This window comes from Neomonachus schauinslandi, chromosome 8 (genome assembly GCF_002201575.2).
Source record: "Neomonachus schauinslandi chromosome 8, ASM220157v2, whole genome shotgun sequence".
NCBI classification, from domain to species: domain Eukaryota; kingdom Metazoa; phylum Chordata; class Mammalia; order Carnivora; family Phocidae; genus Neomonachus; species Neomonachus schauinslandi.
In genome coordinates this window covers 134,741,184-134,767,760 of record NC_058410.1, presented here as the reverse complement: position 1 = coordinate 134,767,760, position 26,577 = coordinate 134,741,184, and the positions used below count along the sequence as shown (strand labels likewise).

The window sequence follows — 26,577 nt, the reverse complement described above, 5'->3', positions numbered from 1 at the left end:
TCACATAACGAAAGACACCTTGATCTCTCTCATCTCTCGGGAAATTTCAAGGGTTTTAGGAGCTGTGAGCCAGAAACAGGATGAAGACCAAATATGTATTTCTTATTAAATAAGTCACAACATCGCAGTTAGACTCCTGGCTCTCCCTTCTTCTAGCTCTGTGAATAAGATTTATAAATAAGGTCCCCAAGAGCACCTGCTTCCCAGGCAGGTGGTGGAGAAGAAATGAGCCGGTTCCTGGAAAGCTAGAAGAACTGCCTAGCATCCTGTGTTGGGTCCTTATTCCACTCATGCTGAGGGACCCCACCAAAGATTTTCAAGTTGTGTGTGTAAATTTAGGGTGAATACCAGAAAGCAGAGAGGAGGCGTGGCTTCTTCTCAAAGGGAAAACGAGCTTTCAACCACAGGGTGATATGGACAGAGAAACACTTCCTAGAATCAATTACAGGCATACCCTGTTTTTTGGTGCTTTGCTTTATTGTGCTTCATGGATACTGCATTTTCTTTATAAATGGAAGGTTTGTGGCAACCCTGTGTCAGGCAAGTCTATTGACATCACTTTTCCAACAGTATTTGCTCACTTTGTGTCTCTGACACATTTGGGCAATTCTCACAGTATTTCAAACTTTTTCATTATTATTATATTTGAATTGCTGCAACCTCACAGTAAAACGTGAACAGATGAGGAAGAGCTTCTAATGGATGAGCAAAGGAAGTGGTTTCTTGAGATGGAAACTACTCTTGGCAAAGTCTGTTGCAATGACAACGAAGGATTTAGAATATGACATAAACTCAGTCGATCAAGCAGCGGCAGGGTTTGAGAGGACGGACTCCAATTCTGAAAGAAGTTCGACTGTGGGTAAAAGGCTATCAAACAGCATCACAAGCTACAGCGAACTCACTAGTGAGAAAAAGAGTTAATTGATGTGGCAAACTTCATGGCTGAATTATTTTAAGAAATGGCCACAAACACCGCCACCTTCATCAATCACCACCCCGATCTGTCAGCAGCCGGCAACATCAAGACTCTCCACCAGCAAAAAGATTGCAGCTCGCTCAAAGCTCAGATGATGGTTTGCATTTTAAAATTAAGGCATGTCCATTTTTTTTAAGATATATCCTATTGCATACTTAATAGATCACAGTAGAACGTCACTATAACTCTTATATGCACCGGAAAACCAAAACATTCATCTGACTCGCTTGACTGCGCTATCCGCTTCATCGTGGGGTGGTCTGGAACCAAACCCAGGTGAGGGGAGCTCATGGCTCCCCCAGAGCAGAGAGGAGAGGTGTACCTTACACTTTCTCTCACAAAGAGGGGAAAGCGGAAGGGGGTGCACTGAGAAAGATTTAATAATCCTGCTTCGAGTCTCCTTCTCAGGGTACCCGGTTCGTTTGTGGAGGTTATGCTTACTTTGGTAGAGCTTATATAATACCTCAACCCCAGGAGAGCCATGGTCAAACATCGTCGGGAGCGGGGCTTGAACACATAACCCAAGTACCCTTCCAGAAGGTGCTGCCCGACTGTACGTGCCCTCCACTCATGACCACCGCTCTGCATGTGTAGGACGGGCCCTTGGAGAAGCTTGCAGACGGTAGCTTTGTCTCCCTCTCTCCCTCCTCCACCGACGAGGTTCCCGCATACTCTCCTGGCCAGAGGCAGCAGGAGAACGCTGGTTTTGAACATGAAGGACATTTGTTGCATGTAATCACTGTATAAAGGCTGGCCTACTTCCATTATGAATAATCATAAAATTGGGGGTGAAAGAGAAAGGTGACCGCACATTTGAAGCTACGAAAAGGCCGTGGTTCATTTTTCAGTCTCTTTATTACGATGCCTCGTCTCAGTTAGATCATTTGCAGCTAAATTTTACCTTGGAGCCAGTTTCCTCAGTCATGTTAAATTCATGGGGGGAAATCCTCCTAGGATTTAGGACTGAAAAATAGACAGCTTTAATAAGAGAAACGCTGATGTGAAGAGCAGGGAAAGGCAGCATGTTCTAACCATTTAGGGAAAAAATGGGGAAGATGTTGCTAATAAGTTCTGCTATATTTTTATCTTACCATTTTCTTCATCTGAAGGAATATTGAGAGGAGGTTTTAAATTCTGAATGATTATCTGACAGCTTCCATCTCCAGGGCAAATTATTAGCAAGAGTTATATTTTGCTATTACCTTTATTCGAAACTCAGAGGACACACACTTATCAGAGCCCCCCCTGAGAAATAAAAGCTACAGACGAGAGCGCTGTGAACGGGGTGCCAGATTCCCTTTTGTGACTTTTGTGGACATTGACCTTCTTACCAAGTAGGGCCGGGGGAGAGACTGGCTGAGCCCTTACCACCTTCCTGGATATATTCTGCCCCCACCCCATGCCATCTCTCACCATTCCACCCCAAACCATCCCACCGCATACCCTATATTCAATGACACCAAACTGCCCAGCAGTCCCAAACAGGCCACCTTTTTGGGGTTTTATTTATTTATTTAATTTTATTTTTTAAGAGAGAGAGTGTGCGTGCATGCATGGGGGGATGGCAGTGAGAGAGGGAGAGAGAGAATCTTAAGCAGGCTCCACGCTCAGTGCTCTGCATGGAGCCCGACTTAGGGCTCGATCTCACCACCCTGAGTTCCTGACCTGAGCAGAAACCAAGAGTCAGATACTTAACCCACTGAGTCACCCACGTGCCCCTGGGCCACCTTTTTGAACAACCTCCTCCCACCCCCATTCCCATCTGGGTAACCTTCCTCTCATCTCCAATCTCCAGAAATCTTTCCAACCCCAAGCAGAGTTAAGGGCATCTCTTTCTGCTCTTCCATAATATCCAGTCCCTTTTTCGCTGTGGGCCTTGGTACACTGGGATTACTCGTTTATAGTGTCCCCTCCCCTCGGGTAACCCAGAGGGCAAGGACTTTATCTCAGATACTGTACCCTCTAGCCCGGGGTTTCTCAACAGGAGCAATATTGACATTTGGGACCAGAAAGTTCCTTGTTGTAGGAATCATCCCTGCCCCCTCCCCAGTCAATTGCCAGAGGCACCCCATCCCCAGTGTGACAATGAAAGCCATCTCCAGACATCGCCCGTTGCCTCCTGGGGGAGAAAAGTGCCCCTGGTTGAGAACCACGGCTCCAGGCCTGACAGAGAGCCTGATACACACTAGGAGCTTGAGAAGTATTTGCTGAGTTGATCAATCAAGGTCCAGGTTAATGAATACAAAGCTGAGTGAGTCAACAGATGAAGAAAGACCTCACTACAGCTTCTACACACTTGCGAAATCAAACTCAGAACCTTCATTCGGGCAGTCAAGTCTCTTCACGAACTGGCTCTACTTCTTCCTTATTGTCCCCATTGCTTCTCACCCGTGGTCTCTTCCTTATTCTTACACTTGGTTTTCCCTCCCACCACTCTAAATTCTCTACTTACTTCAACACAAAGAAGAACTTACCTACTTCAAAAAGCCTTCCCCAATTCACCCAGTCTACAGTGATCTAAAGATTTATGAAGAGGATGGATGAGGGAAAATTTTAAGAATATATATATACGGGGGAATGCCTGGGTGGCTCAGTCGGTGAAGCGTCTGCCTTCGGCTCAGGTCATGATCTCAGGGTCCTGGGATCGAGCCCCGTGTTGGGCTCCCTGCTCAGTGGGGAGTCTGCTTCTCCCTCTGCCCCTCCCCGCCCCACCCGGCTTGTGTTCACTAATAAACAAATAAAATGTTTTAAAAAGAAAAAAGCTTTGGCCTTCCTGGCTGATTCTGAGCTCTCTCAACACCCAGGCATCCCTCCTACTCTCCTCCTTCAGGCACACTTGCCGTGACTGGTACGTGCACTTTTCCCCATGTCTGTGCTTGGAAATTTGCCCCAACTTTTGTCCTACAGGGCATTTCTCAAGTTTCTCTTGGAAGAGATCATGCTTTACCCAAGAGCAGTCACCCGTGGGCCTTCTGGTCCTCAGTGGTAGAGGTGAGGGGACAACCCCAGAGTCTATCAGCATTGCATTTGAGTCCCCATCTGTGACGGGATAAATACAGACGTACGGGAATGGGGTCGGATGGGGAAAACCATTTCTAATTTTTGTAACCATTAATAAAAAGGTGAAAGAGTGCTTTTGTTCAAGTCTTATAACTTGTGTCTTTTGACAGAAGAGCCTCCTGAGGCTTCTCTCTCTCCATTTATCCCTCCACGCTGTGTCTTTTAAGCACCCTGCCCATGGCTGTCTCCTCTAGGCCTACCCACGCCCTCCCACTGAAAATACTAAACCACAATGCTTCTCTGGCCTGGCCTCCTCCTAGAGCACCATCCTGATTTACGCTACTCACTACCAAACGCACGCCTGCATCCACAGCTCACTGATGTCTCATAGCATCTCCTCACTTCTCAAAGCGCACCCACTTCTTCGCAGAACGCTGGACCTCCTATTTATTGCCACGTCTTACGACCCCTCCTTGTGACTCCAACCCCTTGACCCTGCCGTGCTCTTCCAGCGCTGATGTCCTACAACTTTGAGTATGATTTAACCTCTCTCTATAAAGCAGTGACAGATCATTCACGTCTTGATCAGTTACATTTCCAGCGTGCGTTAATAACTTAGGTACTCAATAAATGTGTTGAGTGAACTAGAACTTGATGGAAGATTGAATTAGGTATAGGAATCGTAGAAAACAAATCCCTCTCTCTCAATTTTTAGAAGATTATTTTCTGGAAATAATTGTGCTGATACTGGGCTGAACTTCTGCCGCAGCTGAAATCATGTCCTGCAACTGCTACAGAGAATTATCAGTTACATACATGACGTGCAGGGTTCTCAACTGTACCAAGCACTTCCTGAGCAGCACCAATGGGCACATGCGCGCGGATCCTAGCAGCCGCAGCTCAGCGTTGCACAGAATGTGGTCCTGGAGTCTGCCGCCCGAGACCATTACTGCTCGGACCTGGACAGGCGCTCACCTGTCCCGACCAGGCAACTAACTAGCGGCATCATCTGAGTTTAAATGGCTAACCTCCTACTCTGTCATTCCTCTCCTTCTCCAGTACCTTCTAGTCCTGTCCCCAATTTTTAACTTTTCATCTGCTTATAGCTATTACTCCATTTTCACCTACATTTCAACCCCAGCCCAGAAAACAGAGGAGTGAATAATGGGATGAATGTTCTCAATTAGAGCCAATACTCTCAAAGTTTTCAAATTTTCCATATAGGACCAAAGTAGATACCAAGCAGGATGTTATCAACGCTCCTCCTTTTTTTAGTGAATAAAACTGGTTTAAATGACAAGAACTGTGAAGACACAAACACATTTGCTTTAAAGTCTTTATTATCCTGAATACAAAAGACAGAAGTCCTTTAGGATAGAACAGAGTTCTTTATGTGGAAACATTATTTTTTTTTTACAAGTGAAAAAATAAATACCTCTTGGAATAAAGGCTTATAAGCTAATATGTGCCATAAAAAAGTAGAGTTTTAATATTTGACAAAATGTCTGTGCAAAGAAACAAATGCATAAACACATTACTGCTACATTAAGGCAATATGAAAAGTATACTCGGAAATCTCAGTAAAGTGACAGTGTAGGTTTCTAGCTTTCACTTAGCTAGTATTGCACCCAATAAGGTCATCTAGGTGTTCCGACGTCCTAGAAAACCCACAAGCTGACCAGCGTCCAAAATGCCCAAGTGGGAGTGGAAAACATGATTAAGAATATAGAAACAAAGAAACTCGAAACCCCTCAAAGACCTAGGGAGGAGACAACCGAGAGTTAATACTTAAGCATTTACTACAAAAAAAAAAAAAGCATACAATAATCTAAGATACCTACAATAAGGCTATAAAAAGGCTTGATGGCTCGAGCAAAAGCGACCCCAGTGGCTGAAGCTGGAGTGGAATTTTTGGGAAAAGCGGAGAGCCCTCTGGTTTGTACACCGTGAAGCTTCATCTCCGCGAGCAATGCTCTGCTCCCCCAGGAACGTGCAGTCCCTTTTCAACTTAAATAAAATATCCCACCAACTCAAAGAGCCCAAGGAGTGCGGACTACTCCACAGAAATCTTATAACCAGACTGGTAGCATTTTATAATCGAAAGACTTGGGGGAGGGAAGGGGGTGGGGACGGGGGAAAGGAAGCCGTGCGTACTGAGTTCTCTGTTTCACAAGCCAGGCTGGTTTACATCTGACAGCCTGGTTGTCAACTTTTTAAAAGTCACAGAATTGATCTCTACATCTGTTCGCCTTCCAATCATTCTTGAGCAAGTAATAAAAACAGAAATGACATTAAAATGACTGTTTCTTTAAGAAAAATTTCCTATTAAAATGTTCAGAGCTCCATGACCGTACAAAAAGAACCAAGTAAATTCTTAAAATGAATTCTTACAAAATTTGCTGCCAAGTAGGAAACTTACACCTCGGGATACATCAGGAGACTTAGCGATATCCTTTCCTAAAAGGTACCCACGTTTTGGCTCTGCAGCCGCTTAACTGACATCACAGATTTCACATATTCCTTTAACTTGATCACAAGAAGAGTAAATCCAACGACCGTGTCCGTGTCCCAGAACTCTTCCCGGCCCCCACCACTGCAGGTGCGGATTCTACGCGTGGTATGTTTTGGTGGGGAGGAGTATTTTTATTCTTCCTTTTCTTTTTTTTAAATGTTGCATGGCAGATGGGTGTCGGAGTATTTATGTTCTCCACGATCTATCATTTGTACAGTTTAGTGGTAGCACAGTCCGTGGAAACGTGGCACGTCCCGTTAGGTGCACCGCACGTCAGATCACGGTCAGGTTGAGCAGACTGGTGTGGGTCGGCAGATAGACGTGCTGCACGTGCTCCACCGTCGACCTGCAGACTGGACACGACTGGAAAAGAGAAGCCCACCATACTGGTTAGGACACCTGCGGGGCTGTGTCTTCAGGACTCATGGGCGGCACCTACTCTATTCCGTTCGCTACCTAAGTTGTGGCCACGACTATTTCTAGCTCTCAAGTGGTAGAGATCGTTGCTCTCTCTCTCTTTTTTTTTTTTTCCGAGATTTTATTTATTTGACAGAGAGAGAGAGAGTGAAAGCGAGAGCATGCATGAGCAGGGGGAGGGGCAGAGGGAGAAACAGGCTCCCTGCTAAGCAGGGAGCCCGATATGGGGCTTGATCCCAGGACCCTGGGACCATGACCTAAGCTGAAGACAGACGCTCAACCCACTGAGCCACCCAGGCGCCCCGGTATCTTTGCTTTCTAATGGGTCTGAAAGTCTATACCTTACAAAGGATTCAAAATATTATGAAAAAGTATAAACTGCATGCAATTACTTAGGTTTTTAGTCCCACTCTAACCCAGGCACAATGAGTAAAGTGATTAGCAAAGAATTCCTGCTGTGTAGCGAGGCTTGGTCCTTGCGTGGGCAGAGTGCGATCCCTCTGGCAGTGATGCAGGAGACCTGAGACCCTTCCGGAGTCTGGGTGTCCCTGGCTCAGTGGGCTGACCCAGGCCAGTGCCGCTGGGTTGATGCCACGTGGCCAGTGAACTTGGCTCTGCTCCGAATCCCAGGTCATAGCTCCACATCCCTGGCTGGCTTCTCAGCAAGCTTGGGCCCCTCCCTCAGCCACAGGGAAGCTTTAGGCATGGGGGTCTGACCGTGAAAAAGGCAAATCCCTGACCTACCGCTCCTGGAGAAATAACTCCTTGTTATTAACTCATTATCTACTCTTAGGAAGGACAAAGGCATCCTGCCGGCTCAGTATATAACCCTAAAACTAGTTCTGAAATTAGCAGCTTTTGAAGGACTAGGTATTATTTAGGGCTAATTCTGAAATAAAACCACAGTGACATTTAGCAAACAGTTCTTAGAAATGACAACAAATTGAAAAAATTATTGTAAGGGGAAATGTAAGGTGCAAAAAAGGAAAACACACATGCGTTGCTTTTTTTTTTGTATTAATATTAAAATTAGTTTGACTTGCTAACTAAGAGCCAATCCAAGATGCCCCTTGAGGCATAGGCAGCAATAAAAGGAAATTAATCGCAAATCATCACAGTCAACGATCCCCCCACAGAACTGAAAGTGAGCTCTAACTACCGCTTCTTAGTATTCTTTTTCAAATATTTTAAGTAAATAATAAAGACCATCCTCCTAAGTGTCAGGAAGCAGGAAGCGATGGTTCTAGCCTCCGCTCACCTGCTTACTAGATGTGTTACCTTGGGAATCTGAGCCTCCTTTCCAGAACCTGAAAAAAGTCTAGGACTTAGAGCAATTACGTTGTTGAAAATAGTATGCTAATCCAGAATGTTTCCCAAGAGCAGTACCTGTGAAGTCCCCAAATAGGAAGCCCCTTCCCAGGTGTCCAGGTGTAGCTGGGCATTCCGGCTTGCACCTGGTGCACAGCAGGTGCTCATCGACCGTGAACGGTGGGATGAGTGAGCCTGCCGCGGAAGAGCCGCCGCCGAGCACCCCTCACCTGCAGCTGGGTGGCACAGCCCTCACAGCACACGGTGTGGCCGCAAGGGCAGAAGGCTGAGTTGATCTCCTCCTCACAGCACACCATGCACAGCATGGCCTCCTTCAGCTTGCGCAGCTTCTCCTGGAGCGCCCTGGTCTGCTGGCAGCTGAGGCCCTCACAGCTGGCGCAGTTCATGCTGCTCTCCGAGGACTTCAGCGGGGAGTTTGGAGGGCTGTGCTCGCTTCTCGTGACGAGGTCCACAACACCAGCATTGTACAGAGCCCTCCTGGCGTGGTCGTAGACCTCCTTTGATGTTCTTTTAATATCGAAGACATACTTCTTGCCAAGGTTAATATTTTCATTCAGAAACAGAGAGGCCAAGTGGCCCTTCAGGTCTCGGCTGTACTGCATCATGACGGCACTGGTCACCGTGTCACACCTGCAGGGACAGATGGAACGTCCGCTTCAGTACCGACAAGCCCGCGCATTCCCGAGACTCAGACCTTCAAATGCTACTGTGCCTAAGAATGTTCGTGTCAGCAGACATCTGTATTCTTGCTTGCATGCCCCAAAGTAAATTCTTCCAGTGTTATGTGTGTGGAACATTTCAAGGATTCTACCTCTGTGTTTCTCAAGTGTCCCTGGAGGACCTGGGATAAAGCAGCCATCAACAGAGAGGACCGTGAACGCCTGCTTCCACCCCCGGGGATAGGAGCTCCGGCCAAAAACAGCTCGTGGCAGGAAAAAGGGACACGTTCTTCTTTCCTGGCTTTATGCTAAAAATTCCCACAAATTTTCCATTCTGCTCCAAGATACACGTGTGTCTATCTTAGCAGAAAAAAGGTTAAGATCGCAATTAAATTTCTCAGCTTTAATTTCTCACATATTTGGGTCAAACCACAAGCCTGCTTTAAAGCACCTTCCGAAATGAGGGTATTGCTACTGTCGTTAGAAAACCCTAACTGTGCACTGAGCAGTCAGGGTAGCTGCTCTCCGACAGAGATGACTTAGGTCAAACAGCAAAGCAGTCATGGGACGGGCCCAACGAGTCAGAATTCCCGGGGAGAGGAGGCGTTGTGAGGGAATAAGGTAAGAGAACCTGGGTGGGGGAGGGGGTGTCTGTGCGGCTCGTCCCCACGCGCGTGCTGTGGGAAGAGCGAGTCCACGTCGATAAGGACTCCCAACGCTACAGTAGAGCAGGACAAACGAAATGTTCGAAAGCAGCAGATTTCTTAAATTCTGCACAAGATTCACAGACACAACGATACCAGAAACCACAGGGACCTTGTTGTCACCTGAAAACCCAGAGCTGCGGACAGACGCTAAGGTTGCGGGGTACAGAGTGCTACGTGCCTGTAGAAAGCGTGGGTCTCCGTTATTGCTCGGTAGAGCCCGCTGGCTGCCCTGGTGCTGATCATCTTGAACAAGAGCACGACGCTGTTCCCAGACTCCTTGGTGACGGTCAAGTACACGTTCTTTCCCGACTGGGTGGCCATCTGCACCACAGGGTAAGCGATCCTGAAACCCGGGAAGAGAAAAGTGAGCCCGCCCTGGAGGAGTGATCTGTCACTGTGTGTGCACCTCTGCGGGATTCCCCTGTGCTCGGGACCCAGCAGTACGACCAGATGCTTGGTCTGGGACTGCACGTAAGCACCCTGCTCCCTGGTCAGAAAGTAGTTGTGGGGAGAAGTGCTGGAGTGGGGGGGGGGGGGGGGGGGGGGGGGGGGGGGGGTGGTGGTGGTGGTGGTGGTGGTGGTGTGTGTGTGTGTGTGTGTGTGTGTGTGTGTAGGTGGAAAGGAGACTTTTACAGCAGTGAACTTCTCTGAAAAATATTAACTCTGCCACATCAGTACACTTGAGTTCGTATCTTAAAAATAATTAAGGGGCGGGCGCCTGGGTGGCTCAGTTGGTTAAGCGACTGCCTTCGGCTCAGGTCATGATCCTGGAGTCCCGGGATCGAGTCCTGCATCGGGCTCCCTGCTCGGCAGGGAGCCTGCTTCTCCCTCTGACCCTCCCCCCTCTCATGTGCTCTCTCTCTCTCATTCTCTCTGTCTCAAATAAATAAATAAAATCTTAAAAAAAAAAAAAATAATTAAGGGGCGCCTGGGTGGCTCAGTCGGTTAAGCATCTGCCTTCAGCTCAGGTCATGATCCCAGGTCCTGGGATCGAGCCTGAGTTGGGCTCCCTGCTCAGTGGGGAGTCTGCTTCTCCCTCTGCCTCTGCCCCTCCCCGAGCTCATGGGCATGCGTGCACGCTCAGTCTCTCTCAAATAAATAAAATCTTAAAAAAATAAATGAATAAAATAAAAAATAATTAAACGGTTATTAAGGCCTGAATAAAATTAATATCCATGCCCAAAATGAAACATCTGATTCCTAAAAGGTAAGTGTCTAGGAAATCCCTTTCTGGTTTTATCTATTTTCATATGCAGAGCTATAAAGGGATACACACGCTTTGGGCTAAATAAAAATTTAAGATGTAGGTTACCTATTAATTGGGCAGAAGTCGTCTTTGCAAATTGAGATTCCTTCAGGTCCAACCCCAATGAGGAGTTTCTGCCCCTCGCTGTCCCTCACGGAATGCCACTCTATGCCGTAGTTTTCCATTGCCGACACAGTCTGCAACACCTGGTATTCAGCCGAGGCCTGGCTGGTCCCCTCCAACTCTTTATGCTTCGCAACAATGCTGTTGGACACCAGAAGGGCAGAGAGGCATGGAGAGATTAACTGATGTGGTCTTTAGAGAGAAATTGGTATCATTTTCACTACTGAATCATGCAGATGCTGCCATTTATGTATCTCAAAAACTTAAAGCAATATAGCATTGATATTTCATTTATTTAGCAAATTGACTGTAAAATACTTCTAAGGCACCATTTCGATCTCAAGTATTAAATGTTCAGTAGAAAAAGCAAGTGGGGATGCCGGATAGGGGTGAATTGGAAGAATTACGGAAAATCTCTAAAATATACATAAGAAATTTTGTATGTAGGAACTTCTCACGCAGGTATCTATACTTACTTTCTAAGTTTCATTATGATATAGCATTATAAGGGATTGATTAGATCACCTGCAACTGAAAAATGCAGGATTTATTTTATTGTTGTTGCAGACAGCCTCTAACACAGTCCTTCAAGATCCCCACCTCCTGATAGTCACGCCCTTGTACAATTCCCTTCACCTGAGCGTTGAGTCCCTGCTGTGTTAATGACTGGCGGGATTCATAACTCGCTTCTAATGCACAGAATAAAGCAGAAGCGATGGGATGTCACTCAATTCTGAGATTACGTTCTAAAAGGACCTGACTTTTGTCTTGGGTGTTCCCTCTTGCTCTAACTGACGGCTTGCCCTAGGGGCAGCCAGCACCACATTATGAAACAGCCCCCTGGAGAGGCCTGTGTGGTGAGAGAACAAGGCCCTGCCAACATGCCACGTGAGTCAACCTGGAAGGGGATCCCTCCTTCGACTGAGCCTTCAGATGACACTGAACTCCACCAACAGCTTGCCTCATGAAAGATCTTGGAGAACCCAGCCAAGCAACAGCCAGATTCCCGACCCCCAGCAGGGAGAGACGCTGTTTGTTGCTGTAAGCCACTAAGTTTGGCGGTAACTTATTCTCCAGGAATAGGTAACTAAGACACCTACGTTAGGTCTCTTGGTTTAATCCTTGCTGGGATGAAGAAAATACCAACATATATGATAGACTTTTGAAGAGATCTGCATCCTTCAGAGGTCAGAGATTTAAAAAAATTCCGGTTCCACAGCATTTTATATAAGGGCATTCATTTAGGTGGATTGTTTTGTGTCTGTAAATTTCTCGAAGAAAAGGCTAAGAATCTTTCGAGAACAACTGGCTAAATTGGGCAATGATCTAGTCTTAGCCTCACCAATTATCTGTATATATACCAGAGATTCATTTTCCTAGGGAAATACCTATAAATTCGCTAGCTCGATGAATACGAACAGTTGCCCCCATGCAGCCTTACCTGTTCAAGGTGGCGCTGGAGAGCTCCTTTGCACACAGCTCCTCGTAGTTGTACTTGGCCGTGTTCTGATTGTAGTCTCCAAACTTGGTCTGGGCCAGGAGGGCACTGAGTTCCACTGCCTGCTCTGGGGAGCACTGGAGGTGGCCTGCCAGGAGGGTCTCTTTGATATGCAAGAAGAAGATATGCCTGCAAAGCATTGCGAGAAGGTTATCCTGGGGGACTAGCTTGATATCAAGCTCAACCTGCTTAGCAATTTCACAATCCCTTTTAGGTAAGGAAAACACAATAATTTAAAAAGCCACCCCCTGGGGCACCTGCGTGGCTCAGTCTTTAGGCGTCTGCCTTTGGCTCAGGTCATGATCCCAGTATCCTGGGATCGAGCCCCACATCGGGCTCCCTGCTCCACGGGAAGCCTGCTTCTCCCTCTCCCACTCCCCCTGCTTGTGTTCCTGCTCTCGCTGTCTCTCTCTTTGTCAAACAGATAAATAAAATCTTTAAAAAAAAATAAATAAATAAAAATAAAATAAATAAAATAAAAAGTCACCCCCAAAATGCTCGCCACTAAAGACACTTCCTTTTTTTTTTTTTTAAATCCTGAGTATTAAGGCAAAATAAGGCAAAATAAGTCTAAGGACTTAAGTTTCTCTGGAATAAAAAGTATAACCCAGAGAAAACTAATCTAATTAAGACAAGTTCAGTAACATTCAAGTTATCAAATATAAAATAACTCCACACAAGTTTCTCCATTAAATTTTTAAAAATTTTTTAAAAGAAATTATCTTGAGAAAAACTTGATCTTGATGTGGACTTCATATCTTAGATCCTCACCTTTATTCAAATGACCCCCAAATCTCTAGTTTTTGCCCCAACTTCTCTAAAAGCATCACATTCAAATGTCCAAGTGCCTATAGACGCCTCCACTTTGATGTTCAGTATCCTAATTTCACTTTGTTCAAAACCAGACTCACTGCTTTCCTTCCCAAACCCACTTTTTCTTCCAGTGGGAACCTGAGACTTGTTTGTTATCTTACCCATAGACCCACTTTTGACTTTTTGTTTTATTTCCACCTACTATCTCTGCTAACTCTTTAAAGTCAGGTACAGTCTCCCTATTATTACCTCCTATGTCCTACTTGCAGCTCTCAACTGTCTGAGAATTTATAATCTCCCCCAAGCCCATCTCTCTAGACTCTGCTAATCCACCTTCCAAGCTACTTGTTTCTGGGATAAGCTTGCCATTTCTCCACTCAGAATCCTTCAAGGGCCCCTGACTGTTTGCCAAGGGAGCATACTGTTGGCATGAACCCAGGGTTCTGTGGGTCTGGCCCCCCAGCGTCCAGCCACATGTCCCATTATTCCCTCTAGCCACTATGCTGCTGGGAAAGAGACAATTCCTCTTCCTGGGAAGACCAGACATATTCATGTCCCTGTGTCTTTGTCTTGGCTGCTCCCTCTGTCCTGAGGGGCATTCTTTCTGCCCCCTCACTTAGATACCCTTTCATCCATACCCTATGCAAACTGTTTATTTCTCTATTATATAGTATTCGACATAGTCTAACTTTTACAGTTAGCTGCACGTTAGCCTACGTCTCAAGTGTCTCTAGCACCAGCGAGCTCTGTGAATGGATGTAAAACCACACGTCGTCTGTGGACCCCAAATCCCATTGCATTTGTGCCTGTCTTAATTGCATACAATACTACATTCTACGTTTACTATAAGGTATGTCAGACTTAGACACTCCCAGGAAATGCCACATACCGTTGCCTGCTAATCCAGAGTGCCCGAGATTCTCAAGAGTATCTAAAACTGCCACAGACAGACTGGCCTAGGTTATAAAATTGGTCTCTGGCAAACGTACGGGTATAAGCTTCCTTTGATGACTTGTTAGAGCCTCTCAAACTTGCTTAAATGTCACAATATTCCTTCCAGTAACAAATGAATTACGACCAGCAGTAAAGTTCTGACACTGCTCTGAATAGAGCTCATAAGCTCAGCTTCCCACTTGAGCTGGATACCCTTATTCCAGTCCTCAACAGTGCTTTTATTTATATACTAGTCCTATGTCTGATGTCCCAGGTAGAGGGGATCCATGAGCAATATAAGAAAAGCAGAAGGAAGCAGGGCTAGAAATACAAGGGGGAGGGGCTCTATGGACAGTCTCAAAATGTCAGGCAGACAAGAGCCATTAATCTTCCTTTAAGAGATGTTTAAATTCAACGTTTTGTGTGTTCTAGAATGATAAAGAAATACTTAAAATTATCAGACTCTGCCAAATACTGCAGCTTTTTCTTTATTCAAAGCCCCAATGAAGAAATCATAGTAAGAATGCCATAAGAGCATGGAAAGAAGATAAGCATGGTTTTTATTAACCCAAACATCTGCTAGTCTTTAAAGTATTTCTGACACACCGCTAAACTGAGAAGGGGGTCCCTACTGGGGCAGAAATAACCACAGAAATAGCTTGTTTTAAAATAGCTATCTGAGCAGTGAGGACTAGCATTCCCCTACAATCTTGGTGTTACAACACTAATTCAGCGGTCAAAAGGCTTTTTCGATGGCCATTCAGTAAATTTCATCTTGGTGAACGTATCGCTGTCTCTGTATTCATGAAAGGGGAAACAAAACTCTGAATACATGCTGATGATGTTAGAGAAGAAACTACGTGCTGAATGAGCTTAAGGGTATCACCACAAACTAAGTCTTCTCAACTTAATCACTGCTCAGGTGGGAGTATCTTTTAACTTCTTTCCCTAGTATCAACCTAGAGCCTAGTTCTCTGTTTCATGAAAGAGTTAGGTTTAGCCTGCAAGAGTCTCACCATCGATCCAATTTCTCTTTCCAAACCATCCGCGCCTGCTCCTAGAGAGGGAGCTGCCAAAATCAAAGGCAAAGGAGCAGTAAGAGAATGTAACAGGTGGTCAGCAGTCTGAGACCTCATGCTGACCTCTTCTCAGCCTGTGGGTCAGAATTTCACAAAGAGGGCAGGAGGACAACTGGCCTTTTCTACATACCGCCCCCCTCCCCCGACCCATTCCAGGCTGGACGGCAATGCATACCCCGTAAGTAGAAGAATTCTCCTCTTTCCCCCTTACATGAACTTTCGGAGAGGGCCCTTCCTGTATTTTGCAGTTTCATGGCTACCAAGTAACTTTTTCATTTCAAGTCCACAAATATTTGTCATTCGTTGCCTCTGTGCCAAGCCCCACCCTGGAGTCACAGGGTGAACTGATCGGATCCTTTTTAGCTGGAACTGACCGGCCTTTAGCATGAAGGAACATATCCTATCGTGGTAACTCCAGCCTCAAACTGATTTTTGGGTGACACGTGGATGCTCTTCAGGAGAACAAGACAATGAAGCAGTGACCGCAAGGGTCACCAGCTGTGGTGAGCCATGGGCATAGTCTCATGCCCTCTTCCCAACAGGGACGACGGCAGAGCTTGGAGACACATTCCAACAAGGACTCCAGTGATGGCTCAAGTGTTCGAGGGGTGATTTTGAAGCAAGTATTTTTTTCCTATTATTTTTCTCTTGAACCATCTGCTCTGTAACTGTCTAGTTCATGGACCGCCCCCCGCCAATCCCTTTTTGTAAAATGGGTGAAAGGTTACCGATCATATCAAAATAAGCAGATGTGGTCAAAGAAGTCATACCTGCAATTAAATTTTTTTTTTAAAGACTTTATTTGCCCCAGTGAAATTTTTTTTTTAACTAAAGATCAAAAGTGGTTGACTTCTCTAATTGGCTTTAGGCTACATGCTAGAATCGCAAACAGAAAGAAAGCCTTTGGGGGCACCTGGGTTGCTCAGTGTTTAAGCATCTGCCTTCCGCTCAGGTCATGATCCCAGGGTCCTGGGATCGAGCCCCGCATCGGGCTCCCTGCTCTGCGGGGAGCCTGCTTCTCCCTCTCCCACTCCCTCTGCTTGTGTTCCCTCTCTCACTGTCTTTCTCTGTCAAATAAATAAATAAAACCTTAAAAAATAAATAAATAATTAAAAAAGAAAGAAAGTCTTTGGGAAAAAAACCTTCTTTGTCTTAAGCAAATATCTGTGAATATGTCCTGCAGACAAAAGCTCAAACTGCATTTTCTAAACATTCTTCCAGCTGTGTGGTTCTTCAAGTTTTACTCAGTTACTAAGAAATATGTGGATCAGTCTGGAGGCCCAGAGTGAAACATTCTGGTTCACAAAGTAAGGTCTTTGCATCATGGGTACAAATGAATTCACACTTGCTGTAGCATTATGGAAGATTTAAAAAAAATGGAGTAAACAATACGTTAAAAAAAAAGATAGTAGGAAGGGAAAAATGAGGGGGGCGAAATCGGAGGGGGAGACGAACCATGAGAGACTATGGACTCTGGGAAACAAACTGAGGGTTCTTAGAGGGGAGGGGGGTGGGGGGATGGGTTAGCCCGGTGATGGGTATTAAAGAGGGCACGTACTGCATGGAGCACTGGGTGTTATACACAAACAATGAATCATGGAACACTACATCAAAAACTAATGATGTAATGTATGGTGATTAACATAACAATAAAATAAAATTTTTAAAAAATGGAGTAAATATTAAGGATATGCCATATTCTCATTAAAAAAAGTCACATATCCTTAATACATTTTTGTTTTGGAGTACTTCAAATTTCTCCTACTTTAAAAATTAATTCCTTTCCATAGCTTTAAGGAATAAAGTTAGGTCATTTATCTTTTAAGAACTGTAAGCAGAGAACTGTCCTCTGAACACTGGCTTGTCTCATAAAGAAATCATCTAATAATCAAAGCAGAACTTTCTGCAAGCCGACAGGGGTTGCCGACCTGACCATCATAGGCGGTTGCGCTCACTCACTGCCCTTTGGTATCCTCCCGGTGACATCATTTTGAAGAACTTTCTGTGACACAAATGCAAATCAACTATATCCACATTTGCTATTAGACTCCACATTGAAGTAACAAACCTAAAACATCTTTAAAATGGCTAAGAAGCGATTTTTAAAAACTCTCCAGGGCCAACAATTGAATAGTGTTTCTCCCCCAGACCTGACTGAGCCTGGCCAGTGATGCTGGTGTGTCCCTCACCCAGTTAGAGGCCCTTCTGAGATCACCCGCGTGCCTGCCTCAGTCCAATGAGTCAGTTCATCACATCGGTCTATTTTAAACCTAGCTCCAACTGCCAAGCTGTATTTAAAAACTTTCAAATTAAAAAAAAAACAAAACTACTATACATTTTTGTTTTGTTTTGTATCTTAAGTTCCACCGAAACAAAGATCAGTTCATGATGGCTCCTAGGCCTAAATGTATAAGCCAAAACCGTAACAACTTTTAGACTGACACGTAAGAGAGTATCTCCATCACTTGGGGGGTCGGCAAAAGTTTCTCAGGACACAGCAAAAATCATAAAAGAGAAAAATGGATAAATCAGACTTTACCAAAATTAAAAATTTCTACTCATCAAAAGGCATTAAAACAGGCAAGGGGCGCCTGGGTGGCTCAGTCGGTTAAACGTCCGCTTTCAGCTCAGGTCATGATCCCAGGGTCCTGGGACTGAGCCCCATGTCATGCTCCCTGCTTAGGGAGGAGTCTGCTTCGCTGCTTCTCCCTCTCTCTCTGCCTCTCCACCACCCCCCGTGCTCGCTCTCTCTCAAATACATAAATAAAAAGTCTTAAAAAAAATAGAAAGAAAATGGGCAAGCCACAGAAGAAAAAATATTTACAAAACACATCTCTGACAAAGACCTGGTATAGTTAAAGAATCTGCATAGCTCAAAAGCAAAGACAACAACTCGGTAAAAATGGGTAAATGACTAGAATAGATACTTCACAAAAGAATATGGAGGAAAGGCCAATAAGCACATGAAAAAAGTGGTTAACATTATTAATCAAGAGAGATGGATCAATGAAACCTACAACACCCCCACCAGAAGGCTGGCAGGGGTGTGGGGGACTCAGAAACTCTCGATGGGAGGACGGAGTGGTACACCTTGGGGAAAGGCCTGGCAGCTACTTCAAAAACTAAATGATCACCTCCTCTGTGACCCAGCTAGTCCATTCTTAGGTATTTCCTCAAGAGAAAGGAAAATATATGTTTTCAAAAAAGATTGTACTTGACCACAGCAGCTTTACTCAGAATAGGTGGAAAACAGGTGTTCATCACCAGGAGTACGGATCGACAAACAGTAGTATATTCATACGATGGAATACTACCTAGCACGAAGAGTCGCTGAAATATATATATATATAATAATATGATGAATCTCTAAAAAATTATAATGAACAAAAAGAAGCCAGACACAAAAGAGCACGCACTACATGCATGATTCCATCTGTGTGAAGCAGGATGGGCGTAACTAACCTAGGGGGGGGGGGGGGGGGGGGGAAGGAGGGCAGGGACTGACCTCAGAAGGGCATGAGGGAACTTTTTGGAGTGGTGGTAATATTCTAAATCTCAATAAGGATTTTGTTTAAACAGACATATCCATTTGTCAAAACTCATCAAATGGTGTAATTAGGATTTATGCATTTCATTGTATGTAAATATTTTATCAAAAGGAAGAAAAGAACTGTAGATAAATACAGAGTTCTACTTAAGGATATGCATACTGAAGTCTTTAGGGGGAAGTGTTCTTACCCATAACTTAGTTTGAAAAACATTAAAAACAAACATGTGATAAAGCAAGTATTTTAAACTGATTAAACTATTAATAGTAGAATTTAGATCAGGGTACCAGCTGTTCACTGTAAAAATCTTCAACTTATCTACATGTTTGAAAATTTTCATAATAAGAGGTTCAGTAAATAACACTAGTGAAAATCCTTAGGGTCATGGTTCAGAATTCAAATGAACAGCTACCTATACCTAAAATGAACCATCAGATCTACTACACTCCATGGAAGGCTTGCAATTGAGAAACTGTCAGGGCCAAATAATGACCAAGTCAGGTCTCTATTCAGCTTAAGGAAATCCTTCTCAAAGCCCAAAATGGAAAATGGGACCCATGAACAAATTTGCTCTTCCTCAGGTTCCAAAGCAGTTAAAAGATATGGGGGGTAGGGAGGGGCTGAAAGGGAAGGGAACCCCCCCCAACCTCAAAAGGATTACAAGAAGCATGAGATCTGCACTTGGAAAAAATAGGATTACTTACTCACAACACATACCTGACCTAGGCGAAAAACAATCCAGGCAATCCTGCAATTTAAACGTGTTCCCTACACGATCTCTCCCAACGGTCTGGATTGTGGCGAGTGCTGTTAAATCCAGGAGAGGTCTGGAAGCAGGCTACAGTGGGGCATGACTCCGAGAGTAAATGTACCTCATTCGCATGGAGTAGTGCATCACTGGGCACCCTGAGTCTGATCCTATGTGCCATCTACATTGTCCAGTTTTAGTTCAAATGACAGATTTAAAATTAAAAGTTCATTTTGGTTACATAAAAAAACCGATTTCTTAATGTTCTTTGGAAACTTCATACAAATATATATGTATGAGAAATTCATAAAGATACTGAATGTGCCCAGATGGGAGATCTGTGGCTAAAATAAACATATGATCATGCAAACATCCTATACTTTGAGCAAAAAGAGAAATTTAATAGATAAATCAGAATTCAGAAAGCTAATTAATACTTTCTGAAAACAATATAGAAGCCTGCTTTTCTTTCCTGGGGCCTATTTTGTCTTTGGTCATACCAAAAAAACAAAAAAACAAGGAATGTGTCATTCCACTCTTTGGCATAGAGTTGATAAGAAAAACACAGCGACACCTTTATATCAGATAAATATTGCTGCAACAGTGTCCTACAGAACATACCCATTCTGAATTCCACAAAGGTAAATTATGCTAAGAAACCTTTACCAACACTGACAATATGTTGAAAGATACTGAAAATGATTATAGGCCCTGGCTAGGATCCATATGATTTGGTTTGTATACATTCAAGATTATCACCTCAACTCTGCCCATGGTTGCATGTGGCATTTGCTTTGTGGATTTCAATGATGCCATCTTCCCTGGATTTTGACATCTAAGTGATTTTTGTTGGGAGAAGAGAAAACCTGGGTTCAATAAGTACTTAGAACCTACAAATTGGCTGAAAATTAGACTAAGAGAGCCTGTAGCTTGAAACTATCTGAACTTCATAAAAGGTCCAGGCGAGTGGTAGTTCATTTTAGATGAGAACTAACAGCCAAAATAAACAAAAGGCTTGGGGTGCGATGGAGAGAGGGAAAGAAGGAAGCAAAAGAATGCCAAGCTCTGAGCAAATTCTTAACAGAGAATAATGACTACAAAACATTTTTTAATGGTGAGATTTCTTTTAGATAGTCTCAAACTTTTCAGTTTATAGAAGCAAACTGGTAAACATTTCATTATCTGTAAGAAAATTTGTATTATCAGTATCAGTTAACCCCATTTTTATTTACTTCTAATTTCTCAATTCATTGATTCAACAAATGTTTATGCACCAGGCACTTTGGCAGACTCCGTGGATACGACGTTGATCAACCCCCTGCTTCATGGAATTTAAATTATTAGAGTAGCTGACAATAAACAAATTGTCACAGAAGTAAATGGTAGCGTTATACGCTCATTAGATGCTATAAAGGAAAGCTACGTGATGTCTTGGGACAGTTCAGTCTCCTGAGCAGGCCCAGCAAAGGCTTTCCCAAGGAGCAACAACTGAGTGGAGTCTGGAGGACAGCAGGATTTAACGAGGGATGAGTCAAACTCAACACCACTTGCTCACATCACTAAAATCTTGATGGGATTCAACGCTCAGGATTACAGCATTTCCCTGAACATTTAGTGCAGGACTCATGGAACCCTTGTACGAAGGCTTATTTCTGGGAAAGAGAATTCAGGTGTTGGTGAGTCTTAAGGAAGCAGGAGAGCCCCTAGCAAAGATCACAGAACTCTGCTAAAATGTAGCAAAGTCAGGAGAAACAGATACATTTTATGGGCAGTGGAGGGTATAATCACCATCTCTGTAGATGAAGCATATAATTCTCAAATCTCTGGCTTTGAAAATGTGACACAATCTGGTCTGAACTGCTGTGATTAACTGAGAGCCTCTGAAAGGCAAGAATTTCAAAGATCACCATTATTTCAGATCTACTTCCAGAATTCATTAGTTTCACTTTTAGTTTTAATGCACAGCATGGCAAACATCTGCTGATATACCTGTTGGTCTCTGTCTCTGAAATGTGTCAGCGGAGTCTGAACAAGACTCTCTGGTTACTTTCCAGACCCCCCATTCAAAGGCAAACATACTAATCTGGGTAAAGAACCAAATCAGAGACCAGATTAACTGTATCAATCTAAGCAGACACTTGGTATGGTCTTTTTTTTGCTTTTTCTTTTCTTTCTTTTTTTTTTTTGTCTTCAGAAAAATATATTTAGGAAACATTAAGGAAAATAAGAGAGAGGAAGCAGAGCAAAGAAAAAAAAATTTACTGCTAGAAAGGATTTTTAGAGACAAATTCTTCCTGGGCTTTCAACTGAGATAGCTCAGGGTTGGCTATCTTGGAAGTCTGTCCACTCTGATAGTTGGGTACAGAGCTGCCCCCAGAATGCAAGGCCTCTGCCCCACCCCCACCCCTCCCCAACTACTCTCCTGTTACCAACAGGCCTTCCTGTCTGCCATTCAGCAGCCGCCTCCCTAATATGATGCAAACTAATATATTCACTGCCCCCACTTAGACCAGCTCCACTGTGAGTAGACTACTTTAATTCTCCACAGAGGCCAATTTGGCCAGGATATTTCAGAACCATTTAATAAACTATCCAGACACTGTGAGTATACTAAATGTACCCTCCTGACTTGACTTTGAGATGGTAAAAAATCATGGCTCATAACTGGACTGGCAGAGCTGTGTTTATGGACTATGTAAAGAGATCTATTTTATTTTCATGGCAGTTTATATAAATATTTTATAACAAATTATTAAACATCAAAGAGTTTACCAACCAGCTTTATCTGGCTAACATGGCGTTAGAGAAAAATCAGTATTTTTGCCCTGTAGTATCATGCACATAAAAACAACGCTAATTGTAACTATACTGGACCCAGCACAACTTTTGATCCTAATGAAAAGGTACAAATGTTAATTACAAATCACTTTAGTTATTAGAGCAGAATGCTCTATGCTTTAAAAGTGGCATTTTCTTCAAATTCTGTATTTTGCACAACCCCATAAAAAACAAGTAAAATTCACCAATATTTTAAAAGTAAGTCAAATGTTTAGATCATGCTAATTTTTTGATAAGATTTCAAAAGGAACTAAAATCAATTAAAATTACCTAGGTAACTAGGTATGTGTATTCTCTGAGGGCTAGTGGGCATGAATCTCAAGAGTTAGTCAATTGACTCAACAAAGTAGGAAATATCTAATTCACAGAATATCTCTATTTCTTGCATGAATAAAATGGACTTAATAATGGTTATTAACTCAGTTGCAGAAAAGCACAGGTAAAGACCATCTAGTAGCAAACTTCAAAGTCTGTAATCATTCATAACACAATTGGATTACGCTATTATGACTGCAGCCATTGTTTAAATGAGATGTATTTGGTCCTTGAAGCTTCTGCAAATTTAAAAAATAAAGCTGTACCATCAAAACAGATTTGCATCCGGAGACCCAGAAAGGATTGCAAAATCATAAAACTACACAATGAAAATTCCAATATGTTGTAATATATATATGTGTGTGTGTTTGTGTGTGTATCCTTTTCTCTTACTCTACTCCAAGTTATCACATCGAAGTGCAGAGTGGAAACTTTCACAAATCAGCTTTAAGTTAAAACAAAGAAATACAACCCTATTCTGATTAATATAAACAGCTAAAACATCCTTAAACGTGCAATCATGCAAATATTTTGCAAGACATTTTCAGGAACACTAAGAACGTAATATACTAGCTTGCCCAGAAACAAAACTGAACATTTCCCTCACTCTTTAAAGCTCCATAACAAGGTAAAAGAGACATTTCAAATTCAAATGAACAGTATTTCAAAATATGTTTCTATCAGTCCTTCAGCAGAGGACAAAAAAATGACATGCTAACAACTCTTAAAGGATTTTGCCCACTTACCATTACTCCAGATTGTCACACTCACATTTTTCAAGTGCATGGCAAATTTCCAAACCAAAGGATTATGAAAAATATCAGAACTTAGATCCAAAGTTTGTTGTTTTTATAAGTCGTTTTCTTTTTCTTTCTTTCTTTCTTTTTTTTTTAACATGTCGCTATACGATTGAGGTCTCTTACGTTTCAGCAATAAATACTGAACGCCAGTTTCCTAATTTGGCTCATCCTTAAGAAGTATTACAGTCAGTCCAGTGGAGAAAACATTCTCTCTTTGAAAAAGGAAACCACATGCTCCAGCTGTCTACCACTGCTGGTGGTTTTCTAGAAGTAGAGAGATAAATTCAACAATCTAAACAATCATGTGTTACGTATCTGCAGGCTGGAGTTCAGTTACACTGGCCATACAAAGTTCTCTAAGTGTTCAAGAAACTTAAAAACTTCTAAAATTCTGCAGGGAGTCGGACAGAGCTCTTTGCTACATGCTGTAATCTGACCCTAGGCTGAAGTTGACTAACTTTAAGTAACTAACCCCAGAGGAACTGTTTCCTGCTTTCTGTTAGAAGAGTCTACAATGACCTGTACTAACACTGCTGAGGCAGAGGTTACCATCGGGCATTATATGCAGCTATCAGGAAGTCAGTTGGGGTTTTAACCTTTTTTTTTTTTTTCCCCCTGCGTCGTGGCAGGGATCCCGAGTGTTTGTAAGAATTCAACCCTGCTCCCTCATTGTTTATGAAGACAAGAAAAACCACAAGAGCCAGAAAATGGACCCCAGGCCAACTAGGCGGCTCCCTGTTCACCTCAACAAAAGGGCTGTGCCATGGAAAACTTCTCAGTTATGAACCAACTCGCTCTGTATCAAACACATTTGCCTGTGAACATCTCTGGGGAGGGGCAACGGCCCTTCTAAATGGAATCAAAAGTCTATTTGACATTGGTTTATTTCAGCATCATTTTACCTAGTCTGCTCCTGTAAGATGAGATGAGGCTCCACGAAGAACTTGACTCTCAGTTTAAGCCGGTAAGGGGCTAGCCCATCCATCTGCTGGGAGATCCGATTTCTCAGATTTAGCCATAAACTTTCACCTTTGCTACCCGTAAATTGCAGTCCAAAATAATCAACTTCTATAATTCCCAACCGCCGGCACACCTAGAACAAAAATGAGTGCAACATGGATGAGCAAACGGTCCCTGTAGTTGAAGCAAATCCAAGGACACCGTCTGGGTCTAAGATTCCTGCGTACTTTTCACAAAGTTCAACAAAGGTGTCACAATGCCCGCCTTCAGCTTAAGAACAAAGTTCTTAGATCCTAGTGTTGCTAAACCAATGGAGAGACTTGCGCTTCCTCTAACACCTAGGACACCGCCGCCAACTGCAGTAGAGAAAAAGGAGTCCTCAAAACCAGCCTTCCAGAAAGGCTGAGGAAGGGAATCTACAGGGTATTTTCCCTCTTATTCCAATCTCTGGAATTTCCTCCACCAGCACAATCTGCACAGCTGATCTGGCAGATTATCTGGACAATTTTAACCATCTGGACTCCAAAAAAAACAAACACACCGAGGAAACAAGCCACAAGTGTCAGCTAAGCTTGTTACAAGAGGTTTTCCAAACATCTCAGGTCTAGGGGGTTTGAGGGCACAGCTTTACATCTGAGATCAAATTTGCTGTCATACCAACATGCACTGTTTCGAACCATTCTTTTTTACTCCTGAGGAAATGCGTGCTTTAAAGACAACGGAGTGGATGACCAAAACCCATGGTTCTCCTGAGCCCTGCAAACCGGGAGGTGCAGGTGAATGGTCCATTTGAGAAGCAGCAAGAGACAAGGGCCCCGCTTGTCTGCCAAGCAACCCCAGGGACCTGCGACCGCCAGGAGCCACCTCATCTCGGGACTCAGCTGGCACTGCCAGACCCCGCGGGGACCCGACAGGCGGCATCATGCACACACCTGCGGCAGGTGTGCTGGGCCGCCTTCTTCCGGGAAAGTGCGGGGTTGGGGGGGGGGCAGAGTGGCACGTCCGCCGCGCGCGTCCTCGCCCCCCCCACGCGCTCCCAGCCTGCGGGGACCGCGTGCCCCACAGCCGCTAGGAGGAAGGGGCGCGGGCCGGGCGCCCGGGGCGCGCTCCCCCGCTGGCCGCAGCCGCAGCGCCGCCCGTCCCCTGGCAAAAGGCGCGCCCCGGAGCCTGGCGCCGCCGCGAGGCCCCTCGGCCTCGGGGGACCGGCCGGCCCCCCCCCCTCCCCAGCCCGGCCCCTCGTCGTCACCTGGTTGAGGCAGTCCTCGCCGTTGGCTTTCGCCTCCACCTCCACCTCCATCAGCACCGCGTCCGGCCTCGTCACATAGCACAGCATGGCTGGGGCCGCCGCTGCCGCCACAGCCGCCTCCTCTTTGGTGTGCGCGGGGCTGCCGCCTCGCCACCGCTCAGACCCAGCCCCGGGCTCGGCGAAGTTGGCCCTCGGGAGGCTGCAGCGCCGCTGCCCGCCGCCCCGCGGCCCCTGCGTCCTCCTCCCCGCCACCCCCTCGCCAGCCCGCCCGCCGGCCTCACGGGTCTCCGCGGCGGTGCCGCACTCCAGCAGCCCGACTGCCTGCGGCGCGACGGGGGACCCCTCTGATATAGTGGCCCCGCCCCCTTCTGCTGGGGCCCCCGCCAATCACGGCGGCCCCGCCCCTCCGCCGCCGCCCGGCCAGCCAATAGCGGCGCCCGCTCGGCCGCGGCCCGGCCGCCCCAGGAGGTGGCAGCCTGCGGACGCCGAGGGCTGCGGGAGGGGGGAGGGTCCGGGACGCGCCGGCCGCCTCTGCCCGCTGGGCGACGCTGCTCCGAGCGGGCGACCGCCGGGGGCTCCGAGGCGGGGGCGCCTCTCTGTCGGGCTGGAATTGACAGGCAGTCAACGCCTCCGAGCAGCCTGCCGTTCTCCAGAAGCCTTGGATCGCTCCGAGAGCGCTTTTCGGGAGAGGTGCACACAAAAAGGAAAGAGAGCCACCCCCAAGCCCAGAGCAAACTCTTTTCCCCCGGGGTTTGCCGCAGTGGGTTGTCGGAAGGCGGAACAGCTGCTCCTCCTTTTAGACCTCTGAGTATAAAAGTTTTTGCAGGTGA

The 26,577-nt window shown here is 45.0% G+C and overlaps 1 protein-coding gene across 1 annotated transcript; it reads right to left on the bottom strand.

Annotated features, from left to right (window-relative positions):
• Positions 1-5,298: 5,298 nt before the first annotated feature.
• On the bottom strand, positions 5,299-26,053 carry LOC110586700 (myosin regulatory light chain interacting protein). Its single transcript, XM_021696989.1, has 7 exons — positions 25,748-26,053; positions 24,444-24,634; positions 12,411-12,596; positions 10,913-11,110; positions 9,779-9,943; positions 8,444-8,864; positions 5,299-6,851 (listed from the first exon to the last, which is right to left on the bottom strand). The coding sequence occupies exons 1-7, from the start codon at positions 25,832-25,834 to the stop codon at positions 6,762-6,764; spliced, it is 1,338 nt and encodes a 445-aa protein (XP_021552664.1). The 5' UTR covers positions 25,835-26,053; the 3' UTR covers positions 5,299-6,761.
• Positions 26,054-26,577: the final 524 nt, after the last annotated feature.